The following is a 15,417-nucleotide window of genomic DNA, read 5'->3' as shown; positions in this document are numbered from 1 at the left end:
CGGTCCAATCTGGGTCTATAGATTACACTCAAACAGTAAGCACCCAAATTACTGAAGCTGTTAAAAACAACTTTTTTCTTTTATTAATAACAATTCTACTTTTGTGACTGCAGTTCAGTCCCAAAAAAAGGCAACACCCTCAAACTAAAATGGCACAAGAGTGTGAAGATATAGTTAATGATTAACAAAACAGACTACAGGTAGCTTTAACAAAATAATATACAACCTCAACTTCAAAAGACTTGTGTTGTTTTGTGAGATGTAAATAAAAACGGAAAGCATTGATTTACAAATCTCATAAACTCATATCTAATTCACAATGGAACATAGTAAACAAATGTTTAAACTCAGAAACTGGCACTCATAGGCACTCATGCACCCCCATACCATGAGAGAGGCAGGCTTTTGAACTGTGCACCGATAACAGGCTGGATGGTCCCTCTTCTCTTCAGTTTTTTATTCCTCTGACCCCAGAACAGTTTTACTCTTTGCCTCAGCCTATTTTAAATGAGCTCTGCTCCAGAGAAAACAGTGGGACATCAGGCTGGTGTTCACATATGGCTGCATCTTTGCATAATCAAGCTTTTACCCAACATTTGTGAAAGGCACAGTGAACTGTGTTTATAGAAAACTATTTGTAGAAGTGTTCTTGAGCCCACGTAGGGATGTCTGTCACAGAGTCAGGACCCAAAGATCACAAGCATCTAATATTGAGTTTCACCCTTATTCTTTGTTACAGATACTTTGTTTGACTCTTAAAATCATTTGATGATATTGTGAACAGTAGACAATAGGATATTCAAAATCTTCCTAATTTTCTGTTTGGGATCATTATTCTGAAGTCATTCCACCATTTTAAGACCTTTTTTTTTCAGGCTGCCCATTTCTACTTCGGAAAGACTCAGACTTTCTAAAGTGCGTTAACTGTTGCCAATTAACATAATTCAATGTGAAATGACCCTGTAGCTGTTATTTCCACTCTTTACTTTTACAGCCATTTGTTGCCCCTGTTTTATCTTTTTTGAATTTAAAATCCCCCCCCTAAAAATTGTACAATTTCTTAGTTGAAACATTTGATGTGTTTAGTATGTTGCATTGTGAATTGGTTCACGAGGTTCGCAAATCATTGCATTCTGTTTTATTTACATTTTACACAATGTCCAAACTTTGTCAGAACTGTGACTGTAAATTTGAAAAATCTGTACCTCTATTGGTATGTTGAATAGTACTGAAAAGCCTTTGTCCATAAAATGCTTCTCCCAGAATCATCCATTATGTTGTGGTTTCTGTGGGCAGCCTCCTGACTAATGACAGTTGCAGACGGGGAAGCGATTGCAATGACTTGCCATGAAGATGATTTGATAAAAAGGGGAAAAGACCAGATAATGACAGATCAGACAGCACTGGAGGTAAATTGTGTTTGACAGAATTTCTGCCTTAACAGCTGGGTGAAGAAAAATACTTTTCTTTCTGTCGTCCTGCTGGGACCTGCCTCATGCTTTGCTTGGTTTACCTCCAACAAAGTCCAAGTTTATTGTCCTGTACAGTCTCTCACTTCAGTGCCTTGTTTCCTTTCATATATTTTTTTAAACAAGTTCATTCAGGCTAGAACATGCTAACTTCTTTCATTTACCTGCTGTTTTTTTTGAAGAGTTTGTCAGGAAAAATCAAAACCTGCTACTCAAACGTCAGTCTGGGGAAACTAATATAAGGATCACTGCTGTCTTTAGTTAATTTTTGCCAACAATGTAAGAGATATGTTGCAAAAGCTTCAGTCATTAAAAAGAGAACACTATAATTTTGTGGTAAATATGGATCACTGTTAGCAGTGAGCCATACAGGTTGATCCAAAGCTTCATAACATAACTTTTTAAAAATTTATTCTTTTTCAGACTTAAAATTGTTTTTTTTTTTAATCATCTTCACTGGGTTTGTGAGTGCATGCAAATAGGGAAAAAAGCTTATTGACTTAGGTATATCTAACTCAGTTTGGAATAAGATTTGCTTTTTGAGCTTCAGGGTCACTTAATAAATAATGATTGTTAAATAATGAATTTAACATTCTTTAGAAAGTCATATGTTGTTCAAATTAAAAGCTATATGGCTAAGAACTGAATAAAAAAGCTTGAATTTTTCACCACGAGAGCAGCCTATTACGCAACTGAGAAGGTACTTCAGTTAAATTCTCCCCTAAAAATTCAGAGCAGAAATTCACCAGGAGACAGAGCAACCACTGGATGTTCTTACAAAACTTGTAGAAAAAAAAGAAACCTTGTTGCAAGCTGCCTTTCCGAAGCATCACATGTAGTTCAATACTTCAGCAGGTAAAACCTGATACATATTATTAGTAGTTTTGTACACACTTGTATACACACCGTATCACAGGCAGAAAATTAGCCCTGTCAGCAGTGCAGATTGAAAGCCGTGCACTAATTTCAAACGTAGTAATCATCTCAGTTTCACTTGCAAAGAGATTAAAGATGCATAAAACAAAAGCAAACAAAGAACCACAGAATCAGTGCTCATTATTCTATCAGGATCAACCGTATCAAGATTTAACAGCTATATCTTATCACCCAGCAAGCTTACCCGTCTTATTCCAAATAAAAGCTGAGCAGTAGTCTTCAGTTCACTCTCCTCGCCTCCTCCGGTTTTATTTTCTCACTCTTCGCTCTTGTGCTGTTGACTGTTGCTTTGTTGCCGAGCAAGACAAGTGTTTCTTTTCTCTGCCTCGCTTCTCTTTATCAGCGCTGTCCTATCTTTACTCCTTGCCTCCTCGCCACCAGCTTTGTCTCCTTTTCTCTCACCCTAACTCTCTCTGCAGATCTCCGGTGCTCAACAACTCCTCCTCCTCCTTCTTCGGCTTGCGGCAGCCAGGCTGCATCTCCTACATGTCTCTGCCTGAGCTCTCTCTTTTTCTCTCTATACACAATCCCTCTCCCTGCCCCTGCGCTCTCTTTTTTCACCCAGTTTACATTCGCCCTCCTCCTCCTCCTCCCCATCTCATCACTATGGAGACACTGAGCCTGAATTGAGACAAGCTCACAAGGAGTACAAGTTAATCAGTTTTGAGTAAGAGTTGAAAGAGTTCAGAAGCAGAATAGTCGCCAACATCCACAAAGAAAGAAAAGAAAAGAAAAAATGTGAGTAGCTACCAGACAGTGTGATCATTTACTCCCCACGCCAGAGAAAACTGAATTTCTAAATGTCAAACTATTCTTGTCTTATAATTATTCACTTTTCTCCTGAATATTTTAGGTCATGGTCAGCCCATAAAAGGATTTTCTTACTTCACTTTCAAGATATTTAGTATACTGAAGGGCTGCAACTTTGAGCAGCCAAATGGAGTCAAAGGTAGATTTAAAGCTCTTTGTTGTTGACTTGAACCCAAAACACATGAATACAGCTGCAGAAGTCATTCAAAACTGATTTAGACTCAGGAATTCTGGCCTTTTGGCAATGTTTCCTCAAGACTTCAGGTACTGTATGGCAACAAAGAATAACTTACTTCACTCATAAGTTTGTAGTTTTGATATTTTAAATTATTTGACAAGAAATTGGTGAAAGCAGCTACTTTTCAACCTGAGAAAGCTCATTACTTAGGTATTACAAATTGACATGTGGTTTTTTTTAAGGCCAAGCATTCATATCAGAATGCAAAATCTGTGTGTGATTTAATAAATTGAACTAAGAGCAAAACAAGTCCAAATGGGATGCTTTATACAAATCATGCACATGTATTTATGTATGAGGGTATATCTTAGCAGTGCCAGGTGTCACATAAATGAAATCCAACCTAAAAAGCTTGACGTCATCCTGGCTATTTCTGCCATTACAAGGGTCTACTTATGTGATCCAGGCTGAAGCAAAAATAGTGCATGACTTCGACTTATCATCCTCTCACTCCAAAAACACCCAACACTTGTAAACAACTACAGTTGCTTAGAGATACTGACCTTGAGGGCAACTTTGAAACTTACTTAAATGATGAATTGTACTTTAACGATCTAACATAAAAACCACCACCCTGCTCTGTTGACATTCAAAGTGTGAGCATTTTTAAAGTGCCTGAAAAGGCAGAATGTCATGAAATCACAATACTAACCTTCATAAGATTTTATATTTCCAACATGTTTCACATTTTTAGTACTCTCTATTAACTATTTCAAAATGTGACTTTCACTCAGCCTGTATATTTTATTTAAAACGGAAGATGATCCCACTGAAACCAATTACAACCCAAAAAACTTATGGATGTTGCATCACTGAATCTTTTTGCAATCAAAAAGTTTAAATGTTTTTATTAATATATAGCTAATAGATTTCTGAAAGGAGCAAAGCATTGTCACCTGAAATTCACCCTTCAAATGTAAATCTCTGATGGTTACTACAAAACCACATTAATTCATTAATCTTAAACAATCAGCACCCAAGCACTTGTATTATCAATAAAATAATGGGTAAAGAGTATTCAGTTACTTCATATTTAATCCTCTTGAAGCTAAATACACAACACAATCCAAACAAAGCACACAAAGAGTGATTAGTCATTAGTGACAGAATGAAGAAGTAAATGTTTGGAAAGCAGCAGTGAACCTGCAGCTACAGTACAGCTGCACAGAATAACCTACAACCACTGGTCCAGGATGCATTCATGGGTCACACACATTCTCTCCTGACACTTCCCACACGATCTGCTCGGTGAGTGATACAACAGGAAGTGCAACTAAAGCAGCAGGCAGGGACGCTGAAGTACACTGCAGTCCTGAGGCAAATCTACCCACACAAAATTTACCAGCTACTACTCACTCCTCCTTATTCACATTTGATCCTTGATCACCACTGGCTGGTGATACCACTGGGAACAAATGCACCTCTGAACGAGGAGACATTTACATGTCTTAAAGGGAGGACTTGTGAACAGTAAACTAAACTAGCTGAAGTATGGATGCATGTATGTAGGTTCTGTTGAATGAATTATATGATCCTGCAGTGTCTGGCCATCTGGTGATGGGATATGAGACAATCTGTCCATTTGGAGAGGTGACAAAGAAGGTGATGAGAAAAAAAGAAAAAAAAAATCACATACACAGGAATCTGGAATCTTGTCAAGAAAATAAACTCTGCACACACACAAACACATTTTAGATCATTTATACCAACTGCACCGTATCTATGGTAACTAGCAGCTGTCATGGCAACTGAGTACAAATGGTAGAGAAAGGCTTAACTCTCATTACTGTTCTCACTTTTGTTCTGGACCCCTCAGAAAATAAATTGTCCCTCAGTTCTTTTCACATTTTTTTAGGCACACGCATACACTCTCTCTGCTTCCATGGTACAGTAATGGGGGGAATGCAGGTACAAGTCCAGCCCTGTAGGTGAATCACACACTCAAACCCACACACACACCTACCTACACTACATCAACACAGGCCTTCACAGGCAAGTGTCGGGCATAAAGGAGGAAAATAGTTTCCTACTTACTTTGACAGGAGTGGCATACAAGGTGTAGGAAGACAAAAACAATCCGTTCAGACAAATTCATGTTGCTGGGAAACAAGAGTCGTCCTTCAGTTCATCATTTAATATAAATGTGCTAATAAAAGAGACAAGTTTTGTTTTTTGGTGCAGCTGAGCTTCACATAAAACTGTTTTATGTATATATTTTTTGCTTTTCAGTTGACTTTACTCTCATAATGTTGCTTTAGGTTAGACAGTAGGCCTTTTTGGACCCTTGGGGAGCAGTTCACCAGTCCTCATAACTAGTTTGCCTTTTTTTTTTGTTTTGTTTTCGCACTGCCAGTACTGTGGCAGCTCATAGTCCTCTTATTCAATGTTTTTGGGGTTGTTTTTAGCTCCTGCTTCAGAGTAGACACTGTCTTAGCTGAACAGGGACTCCATACTGACAGAAGGAAATGTGGTTGGTTTGCATATAAACTTGCATTGATGAATGTTTGCTGTGTTGTAGTTGCACTGACTATCAACCAATTCATGCACAATCAGAGTTCCACAGGTGGTGCAAAAGCAAACATGTAGGTCCTTATTATCAGTCCATAGTGAGACTATTAGTCCTTAGAATCCTCAGAAAGTTCTTAGAACTGTTCGGTCTGAAAACAGCTAATATCTAACCTGGAGTTCAGGAACTAGTGAGAACACATTTTACAACTTAGGGATAATCAACAAAATAACACATTTTTTTAGGCACTTTCAATGTTTCCATATAGTTCTTTTCTGTTTACACTTTGTATAAATGCCTAGGACCATTTGCTAAAACAGTGGTTCTTGAAGTTAAGTTTGAACCTCACTGTGGGTCCGAAAAGGCCAACTGGAGTATCTTAAGAGCTACAGAAATTAAATAATTGCCAAAAAGAGAAAAAAACCATCCATCAATCTGTCCATTTTTTTGACCCGCTTTTTCCCTTGTGCCTATCTCCAGGGGTCACTGTGCTAGAGGCGGGGGACACGCTGGACTAGTCGTATGTCCATCACAGGGACACAGAGACAACTTGAGATAAAAGTCAGAAAGTCAGAAATTGATTAAAAAATGATTGACAAGTGTCTTTGCTAAATGTCTCATTATCAGTGTTTGCATACTTCAACCAGTATTAGTTAGGGTCATGATAAGTCTGCAGCTTTTATTTTGTTGGTCGAAAGGTCAAAAGTTTGTTGTAAACCACGACCTACTGTTTTAAACAACACTATACAAGGTACTAAACTGCACTAAACTTGGTAAGTTTTATATTGTATTGCCTAATTTTAAAATAATGACTTTTATAAGACTAGAGTTTGTTTTAACAATACATCTTCCAGCAATATGATAAATACAGCAACTGCAAACTTCCTGATTTGAAACATTTGACAAGTCCAAACAAAATATCTAATTACTAGTTTTGAATCAGTAACGAGTTATTACAGATCGTTTAAAATGATCACATTTTCATTAGTGTCAGGAATTATTAGCCAAATAAACCACATTAAGGCAGTACCAACATTTAAAATAATATGTACTGTTTTCTACTAAATTAACTCAAACATTTTATCTTTAAAGACTTTCTGAAAGCTGACATAAATCAGTTTGACACTGCAGTAAATATATTGTAAAGATGGTGTTGAATAAAAACTGGAACGAGCTTAAAAACCTCATGTAATCATTCACACGTCCCTGGAGAAAAGTCATAAATAAGCTATTTTCAACAACTCACAGGTAACCGAGGACACGACACACACCAGCACACACACGCACACTTGAAGGCACCTTCCTCTGATATCAGGATGCGCTCATCTGGAAAACATTAGGGGAATTGTTCCTTAAGGAGCAGAAACTATCTGCACTTCACCACCATGAATGTCTCTTTCCAAAATGAAATCCATTTCTAATTGCTTCACTCTGCACTCTCTGAGGATTCCCTTTAAATGAGAGCAATTTGGAGCCCTGATGTGCTTGTTTTGCGTTTTCCTCACCTCAAGAACAGATCTTGAGCGAACCAAGAGGCAACAGTGCCCCCGTGTGCATTTTCACAGGCTGTTTGGATTTCACTGCACTGCAGGAAAATGAATATGCATGTTACACGTGTTAAATATTCTTTTCTTCTCAGCCTGAAGCTTAAAAGAACGGATGATCGAAGCAAATTATTCTTGTGACAACAGATTGATTTCACCAGGAGATTTGTAATAATAGCAGCTGACTGTCATAATGTCTTCCTATTATTCCACTCCCAATTACCTGATGTAGCCGTTTAAATTAGTTTGGGTTAAAGGGAAAATTATACATGAATAGCAGCTTAAATGGCAGCTCCCCAAAGACAAACTGTTTTAAAACCGCTGGCTTCTTAATCAACTATTCCTTTAAAATCCAAGAAAACAGTAATTTGCTCTGCCGTAGCCACCTAATGTTTGATACTTTAACTCGGTTTATTTGAGGAAAACTAACACTAATACTGTCAGTTTTCTCATTTAACAAATTAATGAGTCATTTCAGTTGTTGTAGGAGAAAGAAAATTATCTCAACCAGACCAGTGAGATGTAATTTGTCAAGTCTGAACAGAAGCAGGAAAAAAATATTAAATTCAAAGCAGTGTGTTCAAATTTAATTATGATTTCGTGTGAATTATTAATTTAGTTAATAATTCAAAGAAGGAAATTCAGATTTAATTAGTTTTCATTTCAGATTCTATGCATTTTTGTTCCTCATTAAACCCTTTTTTCTGAATAAATTTCCCAGAAATGTGAATATTTGTAATTAGGTTATGTTTAATGTAGAGTATATGCATGCAGTTTTTTTAGGAAACTGATATAAGCTCAACTTTGAAACACGGTGAACGATTTGAGTTTATCTTATTGCAACTCAAATCGTACCATTTAGTTTTTTGTTTTTTTGTTTTTTTTCCAGTTGATACAAAAACTGTACTCATAGAAGGCATAAAATCATTTTAAGGAAAAAAAAATCAAAATCAAAACGTAAAGTCAAACAATTAGATCTTTTAAATTTCATTAAAAAATAAAAACCTACATCCGTTGACAGTAATGAAGGTTTTAAACCCAAGAGTTTAAGTTCAAATTTTATCATCTGTAAGCACCTTCTTAAAGACATAAACAACAGAATTTTCTCAAACCAAACAACTTAAAGGCTAATTTTACAATAATGCCTGGTAATCAATTTAATCAAATGTCCTTGATGAAATAAGGACTGTTGATATAAAGGCACTGGGTAAGATTTAATAAATTTATACTTCTTCCTACTCCATTTCAAACAAAACATTGAGTTGTTTTATTTTAAATAGTGTGTAATTTCTGTTATTTATTATGTTTTTTATTAATATATTTTGTTTTTGTTCCCACTATGTTAAAAACCTAAAACTAAACAGTATTTGTTTTGGAAGATTGTTAAACTCTTGTAAATTTGTACAGACTTGATTTAAAAAAAAGGGCCAAACAACGATTTACTGTTGATTTCCACTCACTTGACACTACGATACAGTAGCACGTGCATAAAAATAGGCACACAGATCAATTTAAGAATTTGTGTTGTTTACTTTGACTTGATTAATACAAAAGCAGTCAGTAGAAATACATCTAAAGCGTCTGCAATTCTTAACATTATAAAAACAAATCAATTATTTCTGCTGCTATTTACTGAGGTACACCTCCTGCTACCCCCATATTTTATCTTTACACATGCACGAGTGTGTGACCAAACAATGTCTGATCCTGAGGTTCCAGACACCTCCCAGAGTTTGAGTGAAATATGCATTTTGCTTTTAATTTATTTCTTACCTGGATAAATATAAAACTGTACAGTTGTAGGAACTTGTGAATTTATTTGGTTGAAGCTTGACAAAATTTATATTTTACTCATATTCTGACTAAGAAAAGCAAGTGTCCTCTGCTTTTGAGATGCAATTTGGACTGAATTTAGGCATAATCAGTTGAACCACAAAAAAATCCCAAAATGAGACAAAAGGCTGATGAAAATGTTACCTGTTCTGGTGAGAAGTCTGCTGTATCATGGCTGTAAATGTGTGAACAGATAGGATTCAAAGGCCTTTTGAGATGTGCCTCCAGGCCCCAAACAGCAGGACACACACACTCACACACTTGTATTCCTACACATACTTGTTTGTAAAACGGTTCAACGATAGAGTTCCTCGCTTGTCTCTGTGGACACCTCAACATCTGTTACCTACAGCAATTATACAAAATCTGTGACCAATTTATTATTATTATTATTTTAATCTTCACTCCCTTTTTCCTCCCTATCCATCATTTGTCTTTAATGGTCTTGCTGCTTTCTTATGTCCCTGCTGTATCTGTCCTCACCACCTCTTGATCAACATATACCAGTGTCAGGTGCAGCGGTGACCTCTCGGTCACCTCGGAGACTTCCTTCAGTTTCAGTGTGCTGCTGCAGAAGTCTGCAGTCGTCTGAGAACTCTCGGTACAGCAAACACACATTCACATGAACTCACATCAACACATCCCTGTCATATGACGGCACACAAGAAATCTACATATAAGGACTATCAACAGTATAAATATTGTTGTTTATAAGTGACATTTTTAATGCAAATGCTTTAATTCTTAAAGAAAATTTCCTTCAAGATTCATTCAGTTTTTTAAGCTGTAGTTGAGTCCTCACATATTCAAAAAGTATTATAGGCTAGACACATGCAGCATTATTCATGTTTTAACTGGATGGCGAGATTACTGAGTGAATTATAAGTTGAATCACAAACAAGGTTGAAGTAAGAGCTACTTTTAAAAGTAAAAAATAAGCATTTTTTTTCATGTGAAAATATTTAACATTGTGTCAAGACATTTGCAGAACTGATGGTGTTTTTTTCTCCCCAATTGATGAACAACAGCCTACACAGCTGTAAATGGGTAATATTTTATTCTCCTATATGTGTTTGGGTTTTTTTTGTTTTTCCTGTACTTATGTGTATTAATTTGTCCTTTGTACTGAGGGTTTTAGAGATTTTTTTAAGCCTAACCAAGTTCTAGATTTGCAAATTAGCCTTTGCTTAGAAAACCTAAACACAAAGCAATGGGTTATCATTCTAACATGAACCACTGTGTTCTGTGTGGTCCCTCCATTTAAACAAAAGTAATCCAAATAATATCAAATTTGCTTGTTCTTTTTAAAAGGTACTAAGTGCAATGTTCAAACGCAGACAAAATCTGCACAGATGTTTTTCATGTTGATAGTTAATGTGTCCTTAAATTGAATTTTGTAAGAAAAGTTAAAAAAATGGCTGCCAACTACCACGTGTATGTGTTTACCTACAGAAAGAGACAAAGTGACTAAAAATAGTTTAACAATGGGACGTCCATAGAAGAGCAGTTTGTAACTGACAAGTGATAATTCTGATGTGTTGGTATGTATTTATATTCAGATTAGTTAAGTATGCAGATAAAAGTGCTTTGTTTACTACTGGACTCAAACTGCAAAATTTAATATATTTCAAGATAACATTTTTTATGGTTTGATTTCATAGTTTGTAATCAGTAGCTTTAATATAAATTTCCGCTTGTGCGGCCATTACAACTGTGCTATATTTACCAGGTATTTGTGTGGCAGTATATTTTTTTATTGTTAATAATTTCCCTGCCGCTGCTGTTTTAAGCTTCCAAGGATGAATATGCCTCTTACACCACAAATCTCTATGTTTGTTATCTTAATAAACTTTGTAGATCTCTACAAAAGATCTCCATGTTTTGGCACCTCTTTTACTCTGCTTGTTAATCATTATTTAGAACTGTACAATTTGAAAACTATCACTGTTTTCTCCACAAATATTATATTTTATTATGTTTTTCTTCCATAAACTGTGTTTGCAGTTAAACATTCGTTCTTTCAAAGAACAACATTTAATATGGCAGAAAAGTTAAAATACCACATAATTTATAATCATTATCCATAGTCTAGTTTCAGAGCCAGATTCTCACAAAAAACATCCAGTTTTAGACACAGTTATGCTGCTACATAGATTAGGGAAAGCACTTTCACAAAACTTTTTATCACAAAGTTGGAGACATAATTGCAAGCAGCAGCATTCAAGTTTCCCCTAAACCTCAGAAATCTGGAGATTTGTGTCGTTTCTGTTCATGATGTGTACTTGTGCAGCCTCTAGTGGCTCCAGGTTTTACTGCAGAACCCTTTCTGTAATTCTGACAATTCGAACAGAACAAACACAGTCCCTATTACTCTGCAGTACTTGTGGTTTTTAGTACATATAGAATGTTGTTTTCTGTCATAGCAGATGATACTGATGTATAGTTTAGCTTGTGATAAAAAAAAATGAGAATACATACATGAATACATCAGTATTAATTAACACTTTTCCTACCTCACATATGCATTCAGAAACACACACACACACAGCAGCGCAGTGAGTGGGCGGTATCCCCAGTGAGATGAAACATCTTGCATCCCACATGCTTATATAACTCCATCTCTACCTCCTCCAGCTGATCACTCATCACTTTATCCTCTGCTGGGAAGGAAAAACTCCCCTTCTAGCTCTCTCTCTCTCTCTCTCTCTTGTTGAAATCAGCGCTTGCTCTGCAATCGAGTGTGATTTTGTTAAATGTGCAGCATCAAAGGAGCAGCGTTCTCAGATGGGATCAGGCTCCAGTAAACCGCATCTCTGGTGAGCATTTTGTGTTGTAAGATTTGAAAATCAATCTGTATTACTTGTGTCAACATAAGAACTCAAATGTCAAATCTTATTATGAGCAGCAAAACTAATATCCACCAAATGAGAGAATTCGGCATTCAGCAGCAGCGTACTGTGAATACATCATGACTGTGAATTTTAAAAGACAACCCTCTAAACTAAGATGAAGAGCTACCATAACAGATTAAATCAGAGACAAAAGAGACTGTAGTAAGGTCATAATTTTAAAAACAAACCTGTACATCCTCTCTGTTTGCATTCTCAGCATGCGTTACACAGTAATGAGCAAAAATGCCTGACGGGCTTCCTGCACTTTTACATCAGCTTCAGCCCTGTTTTAGTGAGGAAACCAAATAACCCAGTTGGTGCTAATAACATATGGGTGATATATGGGGTCTCCCTCACAGTATACTGAGGAGAAGACAGAATTTCACCCAAAAGGAAGACGACACAAAAAAGCATCCAGCTGTATAAAGCTCCTGCTCTAACAAGGCTCTTTTTAAGCATTACACAAAAGAAACTTATTGTTCTGACTCATCATGAAAATCTTAAAACATGTTTGATGAGGTTTTAGCATAAAGTATATAAAGAACATAAGATACATAAAGAATGGTCTGTAAAAATACATTTATAAAGCTAGAGAATGCACTGAATGCTAACCGAGGACTGTTAAAACGCTGAACAATAACATCTAAAAGTTGCTTGCATAAATCTCTCTTTTAAAAAAAAAAAAAACTGTGGATTTATCAATATTTTTCATAACAGATGAAATACTTTAAAGAAAAATCAGCTACAGCTAGATAAATCCATGCTCTGGTGGTCCTCTTCAGACTGAAATTACAAACTACCAGACCATTTAGTGTCTACACTCCATATAAGTTAATGCAGCTTCTCTTTACTTTGGGCCTTATTTATTGGTTTATTTGATGCATTTCCTCTCTCCTTTAAGATCAACCTTTCAAGCACAGCGGATGAAGGTGAAAGAAGGTGTGAGACTTACATTGATCAGCTCAATCTCCCAGATCTTTTTAACCAGCTCCATGGAGGTGTAACCATTAATGAGGAAAGATTTTGTGTAGTCGCCGAGCTCCAAAGACTCCAGCCACTCCGCCACCGACGTGGGGTTGTTGCCGTCATAGCCAATAGGTCGCACCTTGTGGACAAACAACACAGAAAAGACAGGATTTAAGGGAAAAACTGACAGCAGTTTGAGTGCAAAGCAAATATCTCAGAAGCTTATAGTTTGAGAGAATATTGTTCACACATTTAAATATTCTAACATCTGCAATTTAAAAACTGCACAAATACTTAACATGTCAGTAAATGAACTTTGCCTGTTCCTCTAAATTATTTTTGCCACATTAAGCCCATTTAAAGGAAAAAATAAATATTTATCTGTATTTTAGAGTTTCTGCAATTCACAAGAATAAAAAACAAACAATGAGGTTGCTTTTTGAGTTCTTTTCTGTTTGTTTTTTTTATAATACAAACAAGTAAACAAAGCTGTATTTGAGTATAGGTCTGACTAAGACGGGAACAGCAGGGGGTTACCGCTCAGACTGAAATACATGGAGTGCAGCAGTAGATTATTAATAATTCATTCACTTTATTTTGACAAACAGCTTTGGAGTTGATGAGGCTTCAAACTCCTGTCAACCTCCACCTTACATTCAGGATGTGTTTGACTACATGTCTGACCAAGTGTGTGTGTGTGTGTGAGAGAGAGAGAGATGGTAGACAAAAGGTTTTGTTTGCTACCTCTTCCTCTGTACTGTTTGAAAAGTTTAGTTGGTGGGAGGACAAAAAATGCTGACCAAATTTCTAAGTTTATCTTGCAACTCAAACTTTTCTCATTTCGCAGACTCATTTCTCTGCTCCTCCTCCTCAAACAGACTTATAATCCCTCGCTTGCATACAAACAGAAGCATATGACTGAAGTTTACTTGAAACAGAATATTAGCAATACGCATTTCATTTAAAGCAGCAAATCTGGGTTCAGAGTATTTCCACATATTTTAAACTGGGCACATTTTACAGATGAGGGAAGATGAAGATTTATCAGTTTCTTGCACTTTATCTTTATATGCTCAAAAGCTTTGAGAGCTAGTTTAAAATCTGTCCTTGAATACCCTTCTTCCTCTTGGTGTGCATCCGAAGAACTCAAATATGCAGAGAAATCCAACCACCCACGAAGATTTAAATCACAGAAATAGCAATGAGTCAGAAGACTTGCTAAATTTTACATTAAAACAGATTGAGCTCAGCTCCAAGTGAAAATCAGCTCTTAATTCTTATCTTAAAAGTTTAATTTTGGTACAAACTGAATCTATTGAACCGAGCATGATGACTTGACGTAGCATGAAATAACCCAATCAACCCGTCCGGATTTATTCAGATTTATGTGCACCACTGACCCTGGGCAGCAGCCGAATGGCCTGCAGCAAACGTTGTCTGTGGGCCGAGTTGAGAATTCCAATTTCTAGCAGGTCCTGGTCCTCCACCACGTTGCTGCCCTGGAAAGCACACAAAACATGCAGGACACATTTTACTTTGACTGGGATTAACAACGATTTCATATAACACAGTTACTTTGCAAAATGATACTACAACCACCATGTTTATGCATAAAAGAATTCAAGCCACAGACAGACAGCAGCAGCAGCTTGTTTTTATCAATTTAGCAGCTTCTAATAAATGTTTTTGTTATTTGATTATTGGACAATACATGACTGCTCCTTATTCCAAAATAAACTGACAACTAAAGCAGCCTGGAAAGCAGACAAATCAGTGAGTTTGTTTTATTCACTCTGGCAGAATCAAACAGGTTTCCATCTCGTGTTGCCATGCCAACGTAATTACAGTCATTAATGTAATACAAGGCACATCTGATATGTTAATGTACAGATCAACAGGTTAAAGAAAACGACTTGAAAGCTGGAAAGATTAAAAGGTTTTGGCAATTCCGAATTTTTCCACCTAAATCTTTTAGTGAGGTTTTTTTTTAGTGATTAGGGACACTAGTTTAAAAAACAGTCATAAGTTGATTCAACAAAAACATTCTGTCATCACAGCCATCATCTGCAGGGGGGAATCTGTTTACATTTTCAGCAGCTCACTGCTACATTGTGCAGTTTTCTGCTTTGGTTTTGTGTCTTTCAGACTGTTTTCAAATATAGTGTTGTCCAAGTCTGATACTTCACCTTAGAAATATTTTTTTTAAAAACTTGAGTTTTCAGAT

At 36.3% G+C, this 15,417-nt stretch overlaps 1 protein-coding gene across 6 annotated transcripts in view; it reads right to left on the bottom strand.

The window, feature by feature from the left end:
• The window catches only part of anks1b (ankyrin repeat and sterile alpha motif domain containing 1B), a 202,145-nt gene that overhangs the window by 25,340 nt on the left and 161,388 nt on the right, over window positions 1-15,417 (bottom strand). For 5 of the 6 annotated variants that reach the window (XM_017411549.3, XM_017411548.3, XM_017411551.3 and 2 more), the window contains 2 exons: window positions 14,594-14,692; window positions 13,180-13,332 (listed from right to left, as the gene is read on the bottom strand). In XM_017411549.3, coding sequence (XP_017267038.1) covers window positions 13,180-13,332; window positions 14,594-14,692 — 252 coding nt within the window. Of the gene's footprint in view, window positions 1-2,589; window positions 2,918-13,179; window positions 13,333-14,593; window positions 14,693-15,417 lie in introns of those variants that run through there. The other variant, XM_037981245.1, reaches the window with a different exon arrangement.

This window comes from Kryptolebias marmoratus, linkage group LG18 (assembly GCF_001649575.2).
Source record: "Kryptolebias marmoratus isolate JLee-2015 linkage group LG18, ASM164957v2, whole genome shotgun sequence".
Classification (NCBI taxonomy): Eukaryota; Metazoa; Chordata; class Actinopteri; order Cyprinodontiformes; family Rivulidae; genus Kryptolebias; species Kryptolebias marmoratus.
Note: the sequence above shows the minus strand (reverse complement) of the source record. Positions and strands in the feature narration are given on the sequence as shown.